Below are 21,721 nucleotides of genomic sequence, written 5' to 3'. Positions count from 1 at the left end.
TCCGTGCTGGTGTGTACCAGGAAAATGAATCTGAAGAGCAAACAGAAGCATCCTCACAGCTGCCCACAACAAGTGTGGGCCCTCACACAACCCTCTTTCTCCCTGCCTCCTATTTTCCTTTACCTAGGGTTATACATCCTTCTGGAATGACTGCATTTCCTCCGGGCTCCGGGGAGGCATCCTGATTGAATTGGCTATGCGCGGCCGGATCCATCTGGAGCCCCCCACCATACGGAAGAAGAGACTCCTTGACAGAAAGGTAACGCGTTCCTCCCCTTCGCACCACTGACACCGCCTTCCTCAGGAGAGGAAAATTCGATGAAATAGGAGTGTGGGCTGTCTACCTGGAGAGCATCCCAGGCCCCCATCCCCAGCTCCCAGCAGGGAGTAGGGGAGAGAAAATAAACAGGCGAAAGAAGCGGGCACGTGGTGGCCTGCCCTTGCTGCCTTCTCAGCCACCATCCAGCTTCTTTCCTTCCTCTCCACTGAACTCAGTGCCCACATCCGTGTCCTCCTGCAGCCAGGTCTCATTGATCCCTAGTGATGACCACATGCAGTGGCCTTTTCTTCCTGCTTGTCTCCCCAGTCTAGCTCCCCTTTTTTATTTCTGTGGTTCAGTCTCAAAACCTTGGGATTGTCTTTAAATCCACTATCCCTCCTAGCCCTGTAGGGGCATAAATCCTTTAGATCCTTCCTTTAAAGTGCTCTTCTTCTATTGTCTTGTAACACTTCATGTTGTATCATTCAACTTTTTGTGGGTCTGTGTCATGTTGTCCTCATTCAATTGTCAACTTCTCTGCAAACATGTGTTTTATCTCTACCTCCTATAGCATCAACATAACATTATAAATGTGATAGTTTCTTTCTTTCTTTTCTTTTCTTTTTTTTCTTTTTTTTTTTTGGTGAGGCAGTTGGGGTTAAGTGACTTGCCCAGGGTCAAGCGTCTGAGGTCAAATTTGAACTCAGGTCTTCCTGAATCCAGGGCCGGTGCTTTATCCAGTGCACCACCTAGCTGCCCCATGTGATAGTTTCTTAATAGCTATTTTTGAATACTTCTGGATGAATCAATACTTGCCCTTGTTTCTTTTCTCTTCTTCCCTAAAAGGTGTTGCTAAAGTCAGATAGTCCGACTGGAGATGTATTACTGGATGAAACCCTCAAGCACATCAAGGCCACAGAACCTGCTGAAACGGTTCAGACATGGATAGAGCTACTCACTGGTAAAAGAATTCAAAATGTATCTTATCGGGGGCAGCTATGTGGTGCAGTGGATAGAGCACCAGCCCTGGATTCAGGAGGACCTGAGTTCAAATCCTGCCTCAGACACTTAACACTTACTAGCTGTGTGACCCTGGGCAAGTCACTTAACCCCAATTGCCTCACCAAAAAACCAAAACAAAACAAAACAAAATGTATCTTATCTCCACTCTTTAGTGGCCAAGACATAGTCCTGTCTCCTTCCCAGGAAAAGAGAAGCAGAAATTCAGATTATTTGTTTATAAGAGAATAAGAGCTAGGGTTTGAATGCATAGAATTAATATGATAGCTAACATTTTATATAGCACCTACTATGTGCCAGGCATAGTGCTGGGTGCTTTACAAATGCTGTCTCATTTGATCCTCATAGCAACCCTGGGAGATACATGGTGGTGTTATTCTCATTTACAAATGAGGAAACTGAAATAGACACAGGGGTTAAGTGATTTGCCCAAGTTCATACAAGGAGTGTCTGATACAAGAAAGTGTCTTGAGACCAAATTTGAACTCAAGTCTTCCTGACTCCAGGCCCAGTCCTCTGCTGTGCCACCTAGCTGCCTAATGCCAGATATACCAGCACCAGCTACCTGATTGTGACTCTCCTCCTCTCCCCTTCCCTACTTGTTTCTGGTGCTTTCTTGAGGCTTCTCAAGTCTTCAAAACAATTTGGATAGCTGGGTGATGGTTTCAGGGTGGGGAAGGGAATGGGGTATATTGTATGACAGAAGTCTCACTACCCTTCGGGGCAAATGAATAATCATAGGGGCAGCTAGGTGGCACAGTGGGTAGAGCACAGTGGGTAGAACACCGCCCCTGGATTCAGGAGGACCTGAGTTCAAATCTGGCCTCAGACACTTAACACTTACTAGTTGTGTGACCCTGAGCAAGTCACTTAACCCCAATTGCCTCACCAAAAAAAAAAAAAAAGGAGAAGAATCGTCACCCAAATAAAAGGGTTTATCCCAACCTGAGGAGAGTATACACAGCATGTGTTTATCTTGTGGGGAGGCATGCTGCCTTCCACCTAGGCAGGGAGGATGGAAAAGTCAGTTGAGAGAGACAAAGGGAAACCAGTCTGATAATTACTTGAGGGGCCCCTAAGGATGTCCCTAGGTGGGGCTATGAGGTCAGTGAAAAGACTGAAGAATGTGGCTACCACCCCGGGGCCTTAAGCAGCCTGAATCCAAAAAGACAAAAACCCTCCTTATAATTGCTAGTTGGTACTACCCAGGCTGCTTTATTGCTGTATGGGGGTCATGTTGTTATTCTTTTAAGTGAGCATACCAAAGGATACAACCTTGTCTAGAGATTCTGATGGATATTTGGCAAATAACCATGTTATCCTGTGTCATTTGAAAATATATGGGGGTGTGGGTGGCTAGGTGGCTCAGTGGATAGAGCACTGGCCCTGGATTCAGGAAGACCTCAGACACTTGACTCTTACTAGCTGTGTGACCCTGGGCAAGTCATTTAACCCCCATTGCCCCACCAAAATAAATATATATACATATATACATATATACATATATATGTATATATATGGGGGCGCCCATCTCTGTTCTAGGTTTTAGGGAACTTAGCTGGAGTTTCTAATATATTGCTACTTATAAATTAGAGGCTATAGCACCAGTCTTTGGCATTAAACATTTATTAAAGCATATTAAATGTTAGTAAAGAGAGAGCACATTGGGGCAGCTTGGTGGCACAGTGGATAGAGCACAGGCCCTGGATTCAGGAGGACCCGAGTTCAAATCTGGCCTCAGACACTTAATACTTACTAGCTGTGTGACCCTGGGCAAGTCACTTAACCCCAATTGCCTCACCAAAAAGAGAGAGAGAGAGAGCACATTGCTCAGAATTAGAATTCAGAAGCCCTACATACCTAGATGGGGGGGAGAGAGAGAGAGAGAGAATGTGAGGGAGTGAGCATGCCACATGGCTGCCTCCTCCAGGGTCCCAGGCCCAGAGAATGAGTGAGAGAGTGTAATCTCCCTGCGGTCTGGAGAAGAGGCAGCCCTTACACACTGCTCAAAACTAATTGACCAGCATCATTCCAATCTCTTGGTTTACTGGACTTAAGGGTGGTCCATATTAAAATGAGCAGGACATGCTGAAGTCAGAGTCCAGAGGACAGACCCTCAGAGGGGAAAGGCTTTCAGGTAGGTGTGGTTTTAATCTCTATTGTCTCTATTCAGAGTCTTAGGTCCAACTTTACTGACTCCTGGGCTGGCCTTAAAAGAGGCCCTTTGGGGGGCAGCTAGGTGGCACAATGGATAAAGCACTGGCCCAGAGGACCTGAGTTCAAATCCGACCTCAGACACTTGACACTTACTAGCTGTGTGACCCTGGGCAAGTCACTTAACCCTCATTGCCCTGCCCCCCCCCAAAAAAAAAAAGTTTGGAAAAGTCTCAGGAAGATGCCAGAAACAACTGCGAGGGAGGGGTAAGGGTGTCACAAGTTCATAGTTGTATTCTCTCTGTCACTGAAAAGCCTTTGGCCTTAACACTTATCTAGAAAGCAGCCCCTTGTACTCCAAGGAAAGAGATGAGTGATTCTGCTTGGTGAGGATTAACCTCTAGAATATCATCCAAATGGATGGCTACTATCTATTCTGGTGATTGTCATGATCAGAATTAAACTGCCAAGAGAAAAGTACAACCAAAGTTCACAAAGACAGAAAAACTTATTTTAGAATGATAAGAGTTATTCTCATCATTGATACCAGTTAAATAGGTAAATAAATGAATGAATAGATTTTTAAAATTAGAAACCACACCTTTCTGTTCATATTCATAGTCTTCTCTCTCTCATCCAAGGATAAAGGAAGTAGGAATGATTGATATTCCGGAAGAATCCAAAAGCTTCACCTTCCTTTCAGCCTCCTCCCATCTCCCTCCAATACCTTCCTCTCACTTTGCACAAGATCTTCCAGCCACTGTGATGCTTGGCCAGTGATGACCCAGGGAAAAAGGGTCACCCCTCACAATGGACAGTGAAGCCATGGACTAGAGGGGAAAGATAGCACCACAAAATTTGCTGAGATACCTAGAACTTAATACATGCTGTTGTAAGTTGGAAAATTAATCTTTTTTTTCCGCTTGTTTGTTTCTCTCTGTGTATTGTGTCCATTCACCCATCATCACAGGTGAAACGTGGAATCCCTTCAAGCTGCAGTACCAGCTGAGAAATGTGCGAGAACGGATTGCCAAAAATCTGGTGGAGAAGGGTATTCTGACCACCGAGAAGCAAAACTTCCTGCTCTTTGACATGACTACCCACCCAGTGACCAACACAACAGAAAAACAGCGGCTGGTCAGAAAGCTTCAGGAGAGTGTTCTGGAACGATGGGTAAATGACCCCCAGCGCATGGACCGCAGAACCCTGGCCCTTCTGGTGCTGGCCCACTCCTCAGATGTCCTAGAAAGTGTCTTCTCTACGCTGGCGGATGACAGATACGACATAGCCATGAATCGAGCCAAGGACCTGGTAGAGCTTGACCCAGAGGTGGAAGGAACAAAGCACAGTGCCACGGAGATGATCTGGGCCGTGTTGGCAGCCTTCAATAAATCCTAAAGCCAGCAGGTGGGTTACCCCTTCCCCTGCTGCTGATGACCACCGAAGGCCACATCGCTCCGTTCATGGGATGAGGTGTTTGATTGGGAGTTGGTTGGTTTTCATCTTTTTTTTCCTTCTCTTGGACCAAATTCTTGGTGAGTAAGGGAGCAACCTCAGGGCATCGCCATAGGCCTTGACTTGACAAATGAAGACTTGCCACTTTTCCCAACACTTCTTGCCCTGTGGATGAGAGCATGGGGCTCAGCACCCTGCTCTCCCTTTTTGGCTTGCCCCTGTGGCTTGGGCACATGTGACCAGTTGGGTGGGGTCCAGATGCTTCAGCCACAGAAGTAGTCAGGCAGAAGTAGTAGAGCAAGTTCTTCATTTTTCTAAAAACTGTGTCCCATCTTAAATATATAGCTCACTCAAGTCCTTTGTCTCTTGGACTCTCTCAGTGTACTGTAGTTTATTAAAGTAGCATCCTACTTGGGTGAAGGGCAGAAATCAAAACTAGTTTTTGAAGCACTTGAGATGTGGTATTTGTATATCCCTGTCCTGCTGATGTTTTCCCCATCTTTCCATTTCCAGCTTTACAGCATGTCTGAAACCTGCTAGCCTAGTCATTTAATTTAGAGATAGGAGAGATAAATTGTCAGACTCCCTCCTATTCCACTTTACCCTTTCCCAGGTCAGAAAACCAATTTAAAAATTTATCTCTTAACTACCTCCTCTTTGCATTGCAGCGTTGGAAGTTGTGATAGGGAAGGAACAAAATTCCTACCCTGTACCACAAGATCATTCTGGTTTCCTCCTCCCTGTGCCCTGCAGTCCTTTTCACATATTTATTTTGGCTTCGGTCAATGAAGCTAGAACTGAAATTGCTCTTAGAATGCAGCCTCCTGATTCAGAGTAAATGTCTAAGCTCTGGGTCTTCATGTATGCCATCAGGCTTCCTGACCAGAGGTGGTGAGCCCCTAAACTCCACTTTAGTGTTAGGGTTATAGGTTAGCCTCGCTATGGCCAACCCCTTCCAGATCACTCATCTTTGAACCTCCTTCTCAACTTTATTTGTAACAGAAGAGGCAGGGAGAACCTTTATTGAGGGCTCATCTTGGGGATTATGTATGAAAGGCAATTTGATATTAGAAATGCAGGTCCCGGGAATAAGTTTAGCCCCTTCCCTGCACCCCCCAATAAGCACTGCCTCTTGACTATGGCTAAAACATAGTCCGGCAGTGGCCAGGCCTCCTGGTGGTTCTGGAGTGGAGCTGTCTGTAGGGTTGTCCTGCATGTTCAGAAGTAATTGAATGTATCAGCATAATCACCTTCCTTCTCCTAACCTGGCCATGATGACCACAAATATTACCAAATTTACATGTCTTCGTTTTCCCTTCATCACCTTTTGATGGCGAGAAGCAAATTGTTGGTGATAATTGTGAAACTAGACAATTCCAAATTTGCTTTTCTTGAGACAGAAGCCAAGTAAGTCTCTCATAGCCCAACTTGGCTTTGCTTTTCTTGCAATTTGAACCACTCGTATGCATGAAAGCCAGGTTGTCCTCTGGAAGCTTCAGTTTAAATGGTGCTAGAGGTCATGCTGAGTTTGGTTCTTCTCAGTCCTTGGTATTGGTCATAATTTTTGCTACTTCTCTCTCAAAAAGACAGGGAGAGGCCAGGTATAAATCTGCATTGTGTACACTGCCGATCAGCTTCCTTTTATCTGCATATCGCCATCACCTTTGTTCAATAAAGTTTGTATTCTTGGCTTTCGTGGCTCTCCGAGTACAATTTTATAGTGTGTGGAGGTGGGGCCCTTTATGTACAAGTACAGAGATGACCACCCTTCCCAAGCACTCCAGGTCATCAGTTGATATTGTCTCCTTAGGCAGTTTAACATTCCAGGGATCCAAGATTTCATTCTGGCTACTCCCTTAACTAGCCCTTCCAACACTAGTTGTCATATCTGAAAAGAAATCACCTGGTAACCAACCCTTTGGGCAGATGAGTCAGTTCTAACAGAACTAGGCTGGTTCTCAGAAGACAAGTATTCAGAGCCTTTCCAGTCTTGCAAGATCTGTCAGAGCTATGTTCTGTTAGCATAGCCTTCAAGACCCCAGGATCACCACCAGGTATTTAAGTGACATGTGTGGAAAATTTGAGGTACACAAAATTTTAGAATTGTAATATGTATATATGCTTATTGCTTGTAGATGACATGTTATGACAAAACCAAACACCAGCTAATGTGGACCTTCACCAGAGGAATCTTTATAATACCAGCATTTAATGAATAGATCAGGAGAAGAGAACATAGTAATAATAGTGTCATGGAAACTAATCAGATTATTCTCATCCTAATTATTAATATGTCTGCTGGAATTAACCTTATGACTTTAATTTTGTTTGCTAGGAGGTTAAGTCTCAGACTTAAACACAACAGACATTCTAACAACACTTAGAAAGTCAATAATTGTCATGATTATCCTTGTAACTAGCTTGTTTTTCTTCCCCTGTTCTAATGCTTATAGCTGAAACTAACAATTAGAAATGTTCTTTTTTAGGGTCCTGTTTATATTTATGTAGTCATCTGTAATTTAGTCATTTGTTGGAACAAAGTTCCTTTCTCTTGGGATCATCTGTAGCCATCCCTAAGTGATAATGTGTTTATATTTCACTGATATTTGAATTTTAAATCTGTAGAAAAGGATCTCGATGCTTATCACCAACAGAGTCTTGAACTAAAGAAATTAGAAGATAATTAGCATATGATTTGTTCTTCCCCTTTGTAGACATTATCATCTGATCATTGCCACCCTTTCCTCTCCTTCTTTCCTCTACTACATATAACTTCTAAGTGAATATTTCACTCCATTAGAGGGGAAGAAAAATCACAGAAACACCTTTTAATGTCTACCCATGGTTTATTCAGCTTCCTTTTGGTGGAATCCTGTCTTTCTGATCTCGTCTCCTTTGTGGGCATCTCTGTCTTTGTATGTGAATATCCCACACTTTTAGTATGATCAAAGTTTTGAGTTTTATTCCCAATTTCTCCCCCCAAGGCCTTCCTCAGTAGGTGCCAGATTGCTGAAGCAGTCTGGAAGGAGACAGAACTGGCTTCTGCTGCATCTTGGTGACTGGTGAGTGGGGGTGGAAGGGGAACATCTTTCCCAGAAAGGAGCAAAGGTCTCCGTAGCATATATATAGGAGTCCAAGCCAGACCCAGATAGGGCCTCCTCCTTCCAGGAAGAAAACCTTCTTGTCCTGGTCCAGTCCAGCCATTAAATTCTATTTTTCTATTTTTCACACCATATTAAATTAATAGGAGGTAAGTTCAAACTGAGTAAATCAAGTGCTTTCAGAATTGTTTTCCATGCTCTACACATAAATGTTTTATTTCTTAATTCAGCTAAAATGAACTGTTAGCCATGTTTTCCTGGCAGAATACTCACTTTAGAGACTTAGCTGGAGGTCTAGAAGGCTCCTCTAGGGCTTCCTCACAAAGGTTGATTCTCTTACACGCCACGTCTCAGGACAGTTTAATTTTTCTTTCCCCCACCCATATCTGAAAGAAAGCAAAGACTTCAGAAGGTACTGTGCTAGGTGCTGGAGATATAAAAAAGAAATAGGGGGGCAGCTAGGTGGCGCAGTGGATGGAGCACCAGCCCCTGAGTCAGGAGGACCTGAGTTCAGATCTGGCCTCAGACACTTGACACTTACTAGCTGTGTGACCCTGGGCAAGTCACTTGACCCCAATTGCCTCACTTAAAAAAAAAAAAAAAGAAAGAAATAGGGCCTGCTCTCAAGAAGTTAGCACTCTGTTAATTAGGACTGAGGGAAGCAGGAGTGGAGTATAGAGCAGGCATCTCCACAGAGAAGTATAATGCAAGGGAAATTGAGGAGGAGGAAAACACTGACAACAGAGGAATCAGGTATGGCTTCATGGAGGGGGTGATACCTGAGCCTTGAAGGAAGATAAGGTTCCTGAAAGGCAGATGAAGGCGGCAGTACAGTTTAAAAATAGCCAGTAATTCGGTTTGGCTAGAACATCGTGTTTGTACAGGAGACCAGGATGAATTCAAATTGGAGATGTAGGTGGGTGCCAGATTGTGGAAGGCCTTAAATGCCAGGCCTAAGGAGTTTTTAAAGCTGATGTGCCTCAGAATATTTTAGGGTTTCCTCCCTACCCTCCGCCTATAGTTATGAAGATAAATTCCCAATCTGTCCCTGACTGTTTTGTCCTTTGCTTCAGACTGCCAAGTAGAGACCAGTCTTGAGCCTTCTTCATAACCCAAGTTAAACAGTATCCATGTCCACGCGAGGGTGTGATTGGAGAGCAAGGGAAGATGGGTTAAGGTTGATGAGAGAAAGAGAGTTTTTCCCCAGATCTAAAAATAAGCAAGCTCTCCTGGATTCAATATTTATTAAGTTCTTGTTTGTGCACTGTGCCTGCTAAGGCACTCTGCGTGAGTATCAGGCATACAGAAACAAAGGAAAATTCCTAACTGGATTCTTAATAAGCTTATTTGTATCAAAAAAACTGGGCACAAATGCCTTCTCCTGAAATGCTCTGGAATGTATTTAGTGTGGGTACAGGTATCATTGCCAGCTATTTTTAAAACCAAGAGCATTTTTGCCCCCTTCCATTCCAACATTTTCCATTTTCCTCCCTTTACTGTATTGCCTCTGCATTATAGCTCTTCATGATCATCTGATAGATTTTATGCATGTTTGTGCTGGGAACAGCTTACATAAGTAAAGGTGAACTACTAAATCCTATGATTTTACTGTGGTTCATTTAAATAGGGCTGCCCAGAATTTAAGCCATTCCAATTAATTAGATTCAGATAATAGTTCATTTCAGCAGACACATTAACAGGCTGATAACAGTCCTATTAGTTTCAGTAATATTACTATTCTTCTTAATTTATATCAGAAATTACTTTTCTAAAATATAGTGAGTATCTTCCAGAGCAAAGCCTCTTCAACATGAATAATTTTTCTTTTTCTTCTGCTTGTTCCTTTCTTAATTCTTAAATTGTTTTGTTGCATCATGCAAAACTTTTAAGTACTCACAATTAAATCCCACATAATGTATAATTCCTCCAGTTAAGTAAACTCTTGTAACTGTGATTTTGATCAGTGTTTTAAAGTTGTCATCATATGGTTGTCAGAAATGTGTATATTCTTTTGGATCTTTGTTCACTCTGCATCACTTCAGATAGATCTCCCTATGTTTCTTTGCAGTTTTCAGAAGAAATCATGCATCAGTGTCCCAATTTTTCCATATCCCTTCCAACATTCATCATTTGCCTTTTCTGTCATATTAGCCAATCTGATAGCAATGAGGCGGTACCTCAGAGTTGTGTTAATTTTTGTTTATCTAATCATTGGTGATTTAGAGCATTTTTTTTCACATGACTATAGATAGCTTTGATTTCTTCTGCAATTACAATTAGTGACTCTATGAATTTTCACCAAGATAGATAGGGTTTTCTTTGTTTTCAATAAACTCCTTGAGGTATAAACCCAATCAATTGCTGGCCAGTAGAATGTAAGCCCCTTCAGGACAAGGGACTATTTCAGCTTTTGGTTGTATCTACTACTGCCTTGCTTAAATTGTCACTTAATAAATAATTGAATTGCTTTGTTGAATTGATTGAACAGTTTTATAACTTCTCTTGCATAATTCCAAATTGTTTTCCAAAACAGCTAGACCAGTTCACGGCTCTATCAGCAGTTAGTTAATGTCTTTCATTCCTACTATTGAATTTTTTTCATCTTTTTACCATTTCTGCCAATTTTCAAATATGAAATGATAGCTCAGAATTGAAAAAATTTGCATGAACATAAAACTTTTGACAAGGTATTTAAACTGAGGTAGTAAAAATGTTAGCACTAGAAGGGACCTTCATTGTACAGTTGAGGAAACTGAGGCTCAGAGAGATTAAAGAGCTTGCTCCAGTTTGATTTAGCAAGGAACTGCTTTCCCACGAGTCATAAACCTCCGTTTTAGCCAGGAGTTTCCTTCTCCCTTCCCCAAATCAAACTTAGCAATCCCATGGCCTAGTGTGTCCTTTTTTCTCCAATAAGGAGCAAAATGGGCAAATTGGTAACAGTTAGATCTGGATCACCAAGGAAACACCTGGCCTGAAAGGAAACTCATTTAATTTCATAAGTACCTTCCCCATACTTTTTTTTCCTTTAGGGTGCTCATCCATCCTAAGGGACTCACTGTTCTCTCAATATTTGCTGGCTTTTCCCAACCCCTGTCATGGCACTCAATTTAGGCTTGCCTTCCAATAGAAGCCTCGTATTCCAGACCATTCTCTGATGTCACTCGCCTTTAGGTTTATCAGAGGTTTTCTTCTCTAAATAAAGACATGGGGGGGAAAGCTAGGTGGTGCAGTGGATAGAGCACTGGCCCTGGAGTCAGGAGGACCTGAGTTCAAATACGGCCTCAGACACTTAACACTTACTAGCTGTGTGACCCTGGGCAAGTCACTTAACCCCAATTGCCTCACTAAAAAAATAAATTAAATTAAGACATTGGCTAGCAGGGGTATTTGAGGAAGGGAAAGTAACGAGAATGATGAGGAGAGATAGTCACACATCCCCATGCTCTTAAGTGACTGGATTACTAGTCTGATTAATGCAAGGTGAAGCTTCAATAGTTGGTAATGTCTTCATGTAGTACTTCTCCCAGGTGACATGTTTGCATTTTAATGCATTCATCCAAAGGTTAGAGGAAGCAAGTTGGAAGATATCCTTCAAATCCCTTGGGCAACTCTTTAAGAGGAGCCAGGATGGAGAGTTTTAGTTCCTGGATGTGGAAATAAACCAGTTAGCAGAACTGGGTAGGCTTCTGTTTGGTATTCTCAGCCTAGCCATCAGAGGGCACTGGTGACTCTTGTGTTAGGTGTGGAGTACTGTCATCCCACCCCTTAACTTTATATGCTTAACCTATTATAGAAGGGTGACTGGAAACTAGTGAACTTTCACAATGTTGCTGTCCTAGCTTGGGAAGAATTGTGCTAGAGAAGGGTGTCAAGGATGTTGGAGAGGTATATGACTGAAAAAAATGAGGGCAAGTCATGGGATGAGAATTGACATCCTTCATTCCATTGATACATCTACATAATGTCAAGAAAATTATAAGGTTCTCAGCATGTTGGGTAGTCACCATAGAGGATTTATGGAAAGGCAGAGGAAAGTTACACAAAATGAGAGTATATGGAATGGGCTGCAATCTGCAGGGTTAAAATTCCAACCCTAATTATCTTATGGATCCTTTTAAGTCCGGAAGCATTATCCCAGACCATGGGGGGTGGGGGTGGGGTTAAGCATTAATATAGTGCTAACTATGTGTTAGGCATTTTTTACAAATATCATCTCATTACACTTTTGGATTGCTCTAATTGTTAGCAAGTTTTCCCCTGGCATTAAATTGCCTCTTTGCAACTTATACTCACTGCTACTGGCTCTACTTTCTGGGGTCAAACTGAACAAACCTAATCCCTACTCCACTTGACAGCCCTTAAGATATTGGAACACAATTATAATGACATGCTCAAGAACAAAAATCTGAAGATACAAAGGGAAACAACTACATTGAGAAGGAATAGGACAACTTGTCAGAAGAGTAATGTAAATGTACAGGAACTCAGTAATCAACTTAGATTTTAAAAATAAATGTACAAGGAGGCAGCTAGGTGACACAGTGGATAAAGCACTGGTCCTGGATTCAGCAGGACCTGAGTTCAAATCCAGCCTCAGACACTTAACACTTACTAGCTGTGTGACCGTGGACAAATCACTTAACACTCATTGCCCCACAAAAAAACAACATAAATAAATGTACATAAGATGGGGGCAAAGCCAAGTAATGGAGGATGATTGTAAGACCTTGGCATGATCCTGTGAAAATGCTGTAGTGATGTTTAGCCAGTTCCTTCAACTTATCCTCATTTGAGGTGGGCTCAGCACCCTTTATTATACAGCTTGCCCTTCTCTGGGTACTTGGCAGCTTATTAACATCCTTTCTAGACAGCAGTGCTCAGAACTGGACAATTCTCTAGAAGAAGTCTGGCCAGAGGAGAGAGTGGTGGGATTATCAGGACCCTGTTTCTGGAAACTCTACCTTCCTTAATACAACCCAAGATCACATGAGCTTTTTTGGCTGCCACCTCATACTGCTGACTCAGATGGAGTTTGTAGTCTTCTAAAATGCCGAGTCCTTTTCATAGTCACTGTTGTCTAAATATGCCTCCCCCACCTTGCACTTAGGAACTTGACTTTGGCACACAAGTCTTAAGACTCTCCACATTTGTCCATATTAAATTTCATATCAGATTAAACCCAATCAATGTTATAACCTGTCTTCAGGATTTTTTTTCCCTCCTGATTCTGGCATTCACTCTTGTAGCTCTCTCTCCCAATTTTGTGTCATTTACAAATCTGATGAGTGTGCCATCTGTGTCTTTATTCAAGTTACTGATAAATGTCAAACAGTACGGAGCCAAGCACTGAGGCTGTCCATTGAACCAGCTACTCTCTGAGCCTGTTTCTCCAGCCATGTCTGAATCCATCCAACTGTATTCCTTTCTAGGCTACATCTCTCCATCTTCTCTACAATACTAGTATAAGATGCTTACTCCTAGCTCTGCTAAAATCTAGGTATGAAAGCATATGTACAATGTTCACCTTGTCTACCAGTTTAATAACTATAAAAATAGAAAAGAAAATGAGTTTTGCCTGGCATGAATTGTTGATGCCTCTTTATAATTACCATTTTCCTTTGTGCATGTCAATCTACACCATTCCCTTGTCAACTATATCTTTAATGATTCATTCTAGAATTTTTCCAGAAATTAAAGTAAAAATGACTAGCCTATAACATAACCACCACCACCCCCTTTTGGGATGGGAAAATTGGAACATTTGTCCTTCTCCAGTCTTTTTACGTCTCCTGTTTTCCATGATCTTTCAAATGTTCAGCTGGCCTAGGTAACTTGAATTCATCAAAGGAAACTGTATGCTCTCAAAACTATCTCTTAACTTATCTTTAGTTATCAATTCCTTGTTAGCCATTTTTCTTTCATTTCCAGGGCAGAGGTAATTCTCTTTGGCAGAGAAGACAACAAAATAAGAATTGAACAGCTATTTTGCTTCTGTTGTCGTTCTATCCATCAAAAGCAAATGTCCTCTCCTTTAATCTTTTTCCAATCATTATCACATCATTTATGTATTTATGTAGCACTTTAAAGCTTACAAAATGTTTTGCAAATATCTCATTTTATCCTCACAACAACCCTGGAAGATGAGGAAACTGAGGTAGGCAGAGGTTAATTGGCTTGTCCAGGGTTACTCTGCTAGTAAGTGTCCAAGGCTAGATTTGAACTCAGATCTTCCTGACTCCAAGCCCAGTGCTCTATCCACTGCACCAACTAGATGCTTCCTAATATATTTTTCCCAAGATAGTTTTTTTTTAAACCCTCATCATTGGCCTTAACTTTGTCAGCTTAAACACATTCTGAATTGTTGCATTCCTACCATTTTCTTTTTTCTTTTTTTTAATTTTTTTTTTTAGTGAGACAATTGGGGTTAAGTGACTTGCCCAGGGTCACACAGCTAGTAAGTGTTAAGTGTCTGAGGCCGGATTTGAACTCAGGTACTCCTGAATCCAGGGCCGGTGCTCTATCCACTGAGCCACCTAGCTGCCCCCGCATGATCACAGGATCATGCCAAGAATTTATATCTATTGTCTGTTACCAGGCTTTGTCTTCATCATCTTTACATTTGTTTTTAAAATATAGGTTGATTACTGAGTTACTGTGCATTCACATTAGTCTCTTCTGACAAGTCCTCTTTTTCTTCTCATTGTAATGTTTCCCTTTGTGTCCAGATTTTCATTTTTGAGCTTCTGTCATCTATCTTGGGCTAATATACCATGTAGAATTTTAGTAAATAATTCTACATATTTTTCCTCTGAACCTTTTTAAATCAGCTCTCCCAAATTCTCAGGGTGTATGTCAATCCATACCTGGGTTTTTTTATTTCTTCTTTCTGTCCAGGTATTGTATAGTGTACTTCAATAACAAGATCACTTCTGTTTCTCATATTTTGACTTTTATTCAAATATTTTCTCTAATGCTTTTCCCCCTCTGGTTCAGTCACTTCATTGTGTACAGGTGAGAAAACTGAGTCTTATGGAGATTTTGACCTGCCAAAGGTCACAAACCAAATGGTAAAGTCAATAATTGCATCCAGGGTCCCCTGTGTCAAAAATCTAACAATTTTTCCATTGTACAATAGTACCTTCCCTGTTTTATGGTCTCAGGAAGTGGTTGCTAAAGTGAAATACAAATCTTATCCCCTCTGTGATCTCAACCTCACTTTTCTCCTCTGGAGAGTTGAGTCTGTTACCTTTCAACTTTGAATTCAACAAGCATTTTTTTAAAATGTCTTCTATGTACAGAGCTGTGTGGTAAGTGCTAAGAAAAATAGGCAATTCTGATAAGATCGCTCACTAAATTATAATGCAAAATAATGCACATCATGTGCATTAGGTACAAATAAAATACTACAGGAATATTTTGTGATCTATATTCCTTGCTTCCACTTCCTTATCTCTCTTGCCTACAGTCTGCAAATTCACCACTCAACTGAAACACCACTCTAAGGTAACCAATAATCTCTTACTATGATGGCAAGAAAGAAGCTCAGAACAAAACCCAGAAGAAAAGAATAATTCAACAATGTCTGCAAGCAAAACCCCAAAGAAAATGTAACTTGGACCCAAGACCAATGAGAATTCCTAGAAGATTTTAGAAAAGGAGCTAAAAATTATTTTAAATACCAAATGAGAACTATGGAAAAGAGATTTAACAACCTGGAACAAGAGGTTAAAAATTGTATCCAAGAAAATAACTCCCTGAATATTGGAATTAACCAAATGAAACATCAAGAAATATTAAAACAAAGTCAAAAGACTGGAAAAACAGAAGAAAATATGAGGTATCTCAAAGCAAAACAACAGACCTGGAAAACAGATCATTTAAAAATCATTGAATTACTTGAAAGCCATAATCAAACAGACATCATAAAAGAAAACCACCCCAAATCTCTTAGAAACAGAAGGAAAAGTAGAAATTGAAATAATCTACCAGCTACCTCCCTTAAAAAAAGGAAGAAGAAGAAATAGGGCAGTTAGGTGGCGCAGTGGATAAAGCATTGGCCCTGAATTCAGGAAGACCTGAGTTAAAATCCAGCCTCAGACACTTGACACCAGCTGTATGACCCTGGGCAAGTCACTTAACCCTCATTGCCCCGCAAAAAAAAAAAAGAAAATTAACACTCCTCAGAATATTATAGTCAAGTCCAAAGCTCCAAAGTCAAAGAAAAAATACTGCAAACATCCAAAAAGAAAGAATTCGAGTATATAGGATTCACAGTTAGGATTATACATAATTTAGCAGCCAGCAAGATAAGGGAGCAGAGAGCTTGGAATACAATATTTCAAAGGATATAAGCTTACAATCAAGAATACCCAGAAAAACTTAAGCATAATCCTACATGGAGGAAAATGGAGCTTTTATGAAAAAGGACTTCCAAACACTCCTACTGAAAAGACCAGAACTAAGTAGAAAATCTGACATACAAACAGAGGAGTCAAGAGAACCATAAAAAGATAAATATAAACATTCAGTCATAAGGAACTAAACAAGGTTAAACTGTTTTCATTCTTACTGGGGAGATGATGGATGTAACCCCTCAGTACTCTCATCATGAAGAGTCAAAGAGGTAGTCTAATTTTACAGAAGGCCTGGGAGCAATTCTCATGTTGATTGTCTTAAAAGAAGAATGGAAAGAATAGGAAAAAGTGGAATACCCTAAGATAGTGGGGAAGGGAGAAGAAAAATGGGGAATTTTTTCCTATATGAAGAAGTTGTGAAAGTAGAAATTTATAGAAGGAGGGAGTGGGGAGGCTTATTCATCTAAACTAGTCAAAGGAAAAATATACAAACGTGCACCTAAACACATATACACATAGATAAATACAGAAACATATTTCACCCCACAGAGAAATAGAGGCAAAAGGGGTTAAGGGAATAAGAGAGAGTTAAGATTAAAGGAGGAATTAATCAGAAGCAAAACAGTCTCTTGGTGGGGGAGGGGCCAAGAAAAATCACCTAGAGTCAGAACAGTCAATGTGAATGGGATAAACTCACCCGTAAAACAGAAAATAGTAGAATGGATTAGAAAGCAGATCTAACTGGTTTTGTGAGTTTTTTACATTTGATACAGAAAGATACATAAATCTTTTTTATTCTTGATATAGAAAGATGCATAAAGTTAAAATACAGAGATGGAGCAGAATCTGTCATACTTTAGCTGCAGTAAAAACAGGCAGGAGTATAAATTATAACCTCAGGGGCAGCTAGGTGGCGCAGTGGATAGAGCACTGGCCCTGGAGTCAGGAGTACCTGAGTTCAAATCCAGACTTGACACTTGACACTTACCAGCTGTATGACCCTGGGCAAGTCACTTAACCCTCATTACCTCACCCAAAAACAAAACAAAAAAAGAAAGAAATTGAATAAGTATAGGCAAGGAGGAAACAAATTTCTCTCTCCCTCTTTTTTTTTTTTTTTGCAAGTGATATGGTTTCTTTAGAGAACCCTAGAAAGTCAACTAAAAATGAATTGGAACAATTGACAGCTTCAGCAAAGTCATGGGATATAAAATACATACAAATCATCAGTATTTCTGTATATTACAAACAAAACACAACAGTAAAGAAAAATTCCATTTGAAATAACTACAGATAGTATAAAATATTTAAGAGTCCTATTGCCAAGTATTTGAAACTATATGAATACAATTACAAAAGATTCTTTACACAAATAAAAAACATCCAAATAATTGGAGGAATACTAATTGCTCATGGGAAGGTCAAACCAAATTACAAAAAGATTAGGGAGCTAGAAAAAAATGACAAAATTCATCTGTAAGAACAAAAGGTCATGAATATCAAGGGAATTAATTTTTTTTTTTTAAGTGGGAAAGGGGCAGCTAGATGGCGCAGTGGATAGAGCACCGGCCCTGGAGTCAGGAGTACCTGAGTTCAAATCCAGCCTCAGACACTTAACACTTACTAGCTGTGTGACCCTGGACAAGTCACTTAACCCCAATTGCCTCACTAAAAAAAAAAAAAAGTGGGAAGGAAGGGGGCCTGGTAATACCAGATTTCAAACTATACTAAAAAAAACTAATCATCAAAATGCTTTGGTACTGAGTAAGAAATAGGTTGATCAGGGGGCGGCTAGGTGGCACAGTGGATAAAGCACCGGCCCTGGATTCAGGAGTACCTGAGTTCAAATCCGACCTCAGACACTTGACACTTACCAGCTGTGTGACCCTGGGCAAGTCAATTAACCCCCATTGCCCTGCTAAAAAAAAAAAAGAGGTTGATCAGGGAATCAAATTAATTACACAATATGCAGAAGCAAAAGAGCATTGTAATATAGTTTTTTTTCTTTTTTTTTTTTTTTTGTGAGGCAAATCTGTGAATGAAAGGGATGAATTTCACCCATAAAATAGCAGCAATAGTAGAAAGGATTAAATACCAGGCTCCCAACAGTATGTTGAACAGAATTGAAATAAGGGACTGGAATAGACCTATTTTGTTTCACCTGGCCTTGGATGAAGGCCAGTGCTTCAGAAAAGACAGGGGCAGCAATCATCTCAGATGAGACAAAAGCAAAAATTGATCTAATTAAAAGGAATAAGCAGGGAAACTACATCTTGCTAAAAGGAACCATAGGGGGGCAGCTAGGTGGTGCAGTGGATAAAGCACCTGCCCTGGATTCAGGAGGACCTGAGTTCAAATCTGGCCTCAAACACTTGACACTTTTAGCTGTGTGACCCTGGGCAAGTCACAACCCTCATTGTCACCCCAAAAATAAAAGGAACCATAGACGATGAACTAATATCAGTACTAAACACATAATGCACCAAATGTCATAGCATGTAAGTTTTTTTGTTTTGTTTTGGTGGGGCAATGAGTGTTGAGTGACTTGCCCAGGGTCACACAGCTAGTAACTGTCAAGTGTCTGAGGCCAGATTTAAACTCAGGTCCTCCTGAATTCAGGGGCTGTGCTTTATTCACTGTGCCACCTAGCTGTCTCCCATCTAAGTTCTTAAAGTAAAAGATAAATGAATTATAGGAGGAAACAAATAGTGAAATTATACTAGGGGGGACCTCAACTTTCCCCTCAGAGATAGATAAATCTAACCATAAAATAAGTTAAGGAAATGAATAGTCTTAGAAAAGTTAGATATGAAAGGCCTCTAGAGAAAACTGAATTGGAATAGAAAGGAATTTACCTTTTTCTCACCTGGACATAGCACCTTCACAAAAATTAACCGTGTATTAGGGCATAAAAACCTCACCACCAGATGCAAAAAAGCAGAATTAAATGCACCCTTTTCATACAATAATGCAATAAAAATTACATGCAATAAAAGACCACAGAAGCATAGATTAAAAGCTAATTGGAAACTAACTAATCCTAAAGAATAGGAGTATCAAAGAACAAATCATAGAAACAATAATTTCAGTTAAGAGAATTACAACTTTAAAAAGTTTGTGCAAACAAACAAACAAACAAAAATGGGGCAGCTAGGTGGCACAGTGGATAGAGCCCCAGCCCTGGATTCAGAAGGACCTGAGTTCAAATCTGGGTCAGACACTTAACACTTACTAGCTGTGTGACCCTGGGCAAGTCCCTTAACCCCAATTGCCCTGAAAAAAAAAAAGTTTGTGGGATGCAACCAAAGCAGTACTTAGGAGAAAATGTATATCTCTAAATGTGCACATCAATAAATGAGAAAAAGAACAGATTAATGAATTGAGCATGCAATTAAAAAAAGTATAAAAAGAACAAATTAAATACCAAATTGTAAATTCTGAAAATCAGAAAGATTAATAAAATTGAAAGAAAATTATTGAACTGATAAATAAAATTAGACCTGTTTAGGGGGCAGCTAGGTGGCACAGTGGATAAAGCACTAGCCCTGGATTCAAGAAGACCTGAATTCAAATCCAGCCTCAGACACTTGACACTTAGTAGTGTGGTAAAAATTATTGGAGTTTTAGCTGACTCATTTGGGGATTGTGTAGACTTAGGTTAGAGCTAGGAGAATTTATCTGTATTTATTTTTCCCTACTTCCTTATCTTTGATTTTTATTAATTTCACCTTTGTTGTTTAATTAGTTCCCAAGTAATAAAATCTGATCCTTTTGTGGAAAAGAAGCTATAAGGCTCCTTTCTTATTGGCCTGGGAGAAATAACTAAAAGGACAGTTTGGAGGGGAGGGAGCTTTGAACCTAGAGGTCCCTCATTATTTCTAGGACCCCAATAGTTTGGTGAGTCACCCAATTAACTTTCCATATATTAGATTTGGTCCTCACACTAGCTATGTGACCCTGGACAAGTCATTTAACCCTCATTGCCCTGCAAAAAAACCCAAAAACAAAACAAAATGAAAGTCAGATGGACCCCAAAAGAGAGAAAGACCTATTTGGACAAAATTAGACATGTTTATGAAAAAAATCAATAAAATAGATAAACTATTGATAAATTTGATTTTGAAAAAAGAAGAAAACCAAATTGCTAGTATCAAAAATGAAAAGGGTGAATTCACCACCAGAGAAGATGAAATTAAAGCAATTATTTGGAGTTACTTTGCCTAATTATCTGCCAGTAAAATGGTTGAATATTTACAAAAATAAAAACTGCCCACGTTAACAGAAGAGGAAATAAAATACTTAAAGAACACTATCTTAGAAAAAGAAACTGAACAACCATCAATGAACTCCCTAAAAAATTCCCAAGATCAGATGGATTCACAGGTGAATTTAAGAAATTATTAATCCTGGGTGCAGCTAGGTGGCGCAGTGGATAAAACACTGGCCCCAGATTCAGGAGGACCTGAGTTCAAATCCAGCTTCAGACACTTGACATTTACTAGCTGTGTGACCCTGGGTGAGTCACTTAACCCTCATTGCCCTGCAAATAAAATAAAATAAAACAAAAAGGTTATTAATCCCAATACTATCAAAATTGTTTTTAAAAATAAGTTAAGGAGTCCTACCAAATTCCTCTTATGACACAAATATGTTTTTTTGAAATAATAGTTTTGAGTTCCAAATTTTATCCCTCCCTCTCCCTGAGGTGATAAGCAACCAGATATGGGTTATACATGTGCAATTATGTAAAACATTAACATATTAGTCATGTTGTACAAGAAAACTTGAATAAAGGAAAAAATGAAAGAACATGAAAAATAGCATGCTTCAGTCTATTCATTCAATATCACTTCTTTCTTTGGAGGTAGTATATTTCATCATTAGTCCTTTGGAATTGTCTTGGATCAATGTATTGCTGAAAATAGTTCACAGTTCTTCATCAAACAATATTGCTGTAAGATAGATAATTATTATATAAAATTGAAAAGCTTTTACACAAACAAAACCAATGCAACTGAAATTATAAGGAAAGCAGAACACTGGGAAAGATTTTTTGCAACAAGTATCACTGATAAAGGCCTCATTTCTCAAATATATAGAAAACTGAGTCAAATTTATAAAAATATAAGTCATTCCTCAAGTGATAAATGGCCAAAGGATATGAAAAGGCAGTTTTTAGACAAAGAAATCAAAGCTATCTATAGTCATATGAAAAAATGTTCTAAATCACTACCGACCAAAGAAATGCAAATTAAAACAACTCTGAGCGACATACAACCTCACACTGATCAGAGTGGCTAATATGATAGAAAAGGAAAATTTCAGATGATGGATGGGATGGGGAAAAACTGAGATGCTAATCCACTGTTGGTAGAGTT

The 21,721-nt window shown here is 40.0% G+C and overlaps 1 protein-coding gene and 1 long non-coding RNA gene across 3 annotated transcripts in view; one reads left to right on the top strand and one right to left on the bottom strand.

The window, feature by feature from the left end:
• The window catches only part of GOLPH3L (golgi phosphoprotein 3 like), a 41,043-nt gene extending 25,008 nt beyond the window's left edge, over positions 1-16,035 (top strand). Inside the window, exons 3-6 of one of the 2 annotated variants that reach the window (XM_044003001.1) lie at positions 128-259; positions 1,106-1,220; positions 4,404-4,840; positions 15,455-16,035. In XM_044003001.1, coding sequence (XP_043858936.1) covers positions 128-259; positions 1,106-1,220; positions 4,404-4,831 — 675 coding nt within the window. In that variant the 3' untranslated portion in view covers positions 4,832-4,840; positions 15,455-16,035. Of the gene's footprint in view, positions 1-127; positions 260-1,105; positions 1,221-4,403; positions 6,583-15,454 lie in introns of those variants that run through there. The other variant, XM_044003000.1, reaches the window with a different exon arrangement.
• LOC122754495 overlaps positions 1-21,721 on the bottom strand; it is a 39,431-nt gene that overhangs the window by 12,804 nt on the left and 4,906 nt on the right. Inside the window, exon 2 of the long non-coding RNA XR_006356373.1 lies at positions 8,263-8,375. This is a non-coding gene — a long non-coding RNA (uncharacterized LOC122754495). The remainder of the gene's footprint in view (positions 1-8,262; positions 8,376-21,721) is intronic.

Source organism: Dromiciops gliroides, chromosome 4, assembly GCF_019393635.1.
Source record: "Dromiciops gliroides isolate mDroGli1 chromosome 4, mDroGli1.pri, whole genome shotgun sequence".
NCBI lineage: Eukaryota > Metazoa > Chordata > Mammalia > Microbiotheria > Microbiotheriidae > Dromiciops > Dromiciops gliroides.
This window is presented reverse-complemented; position numbering and strand designations above follow the sequence as displayed.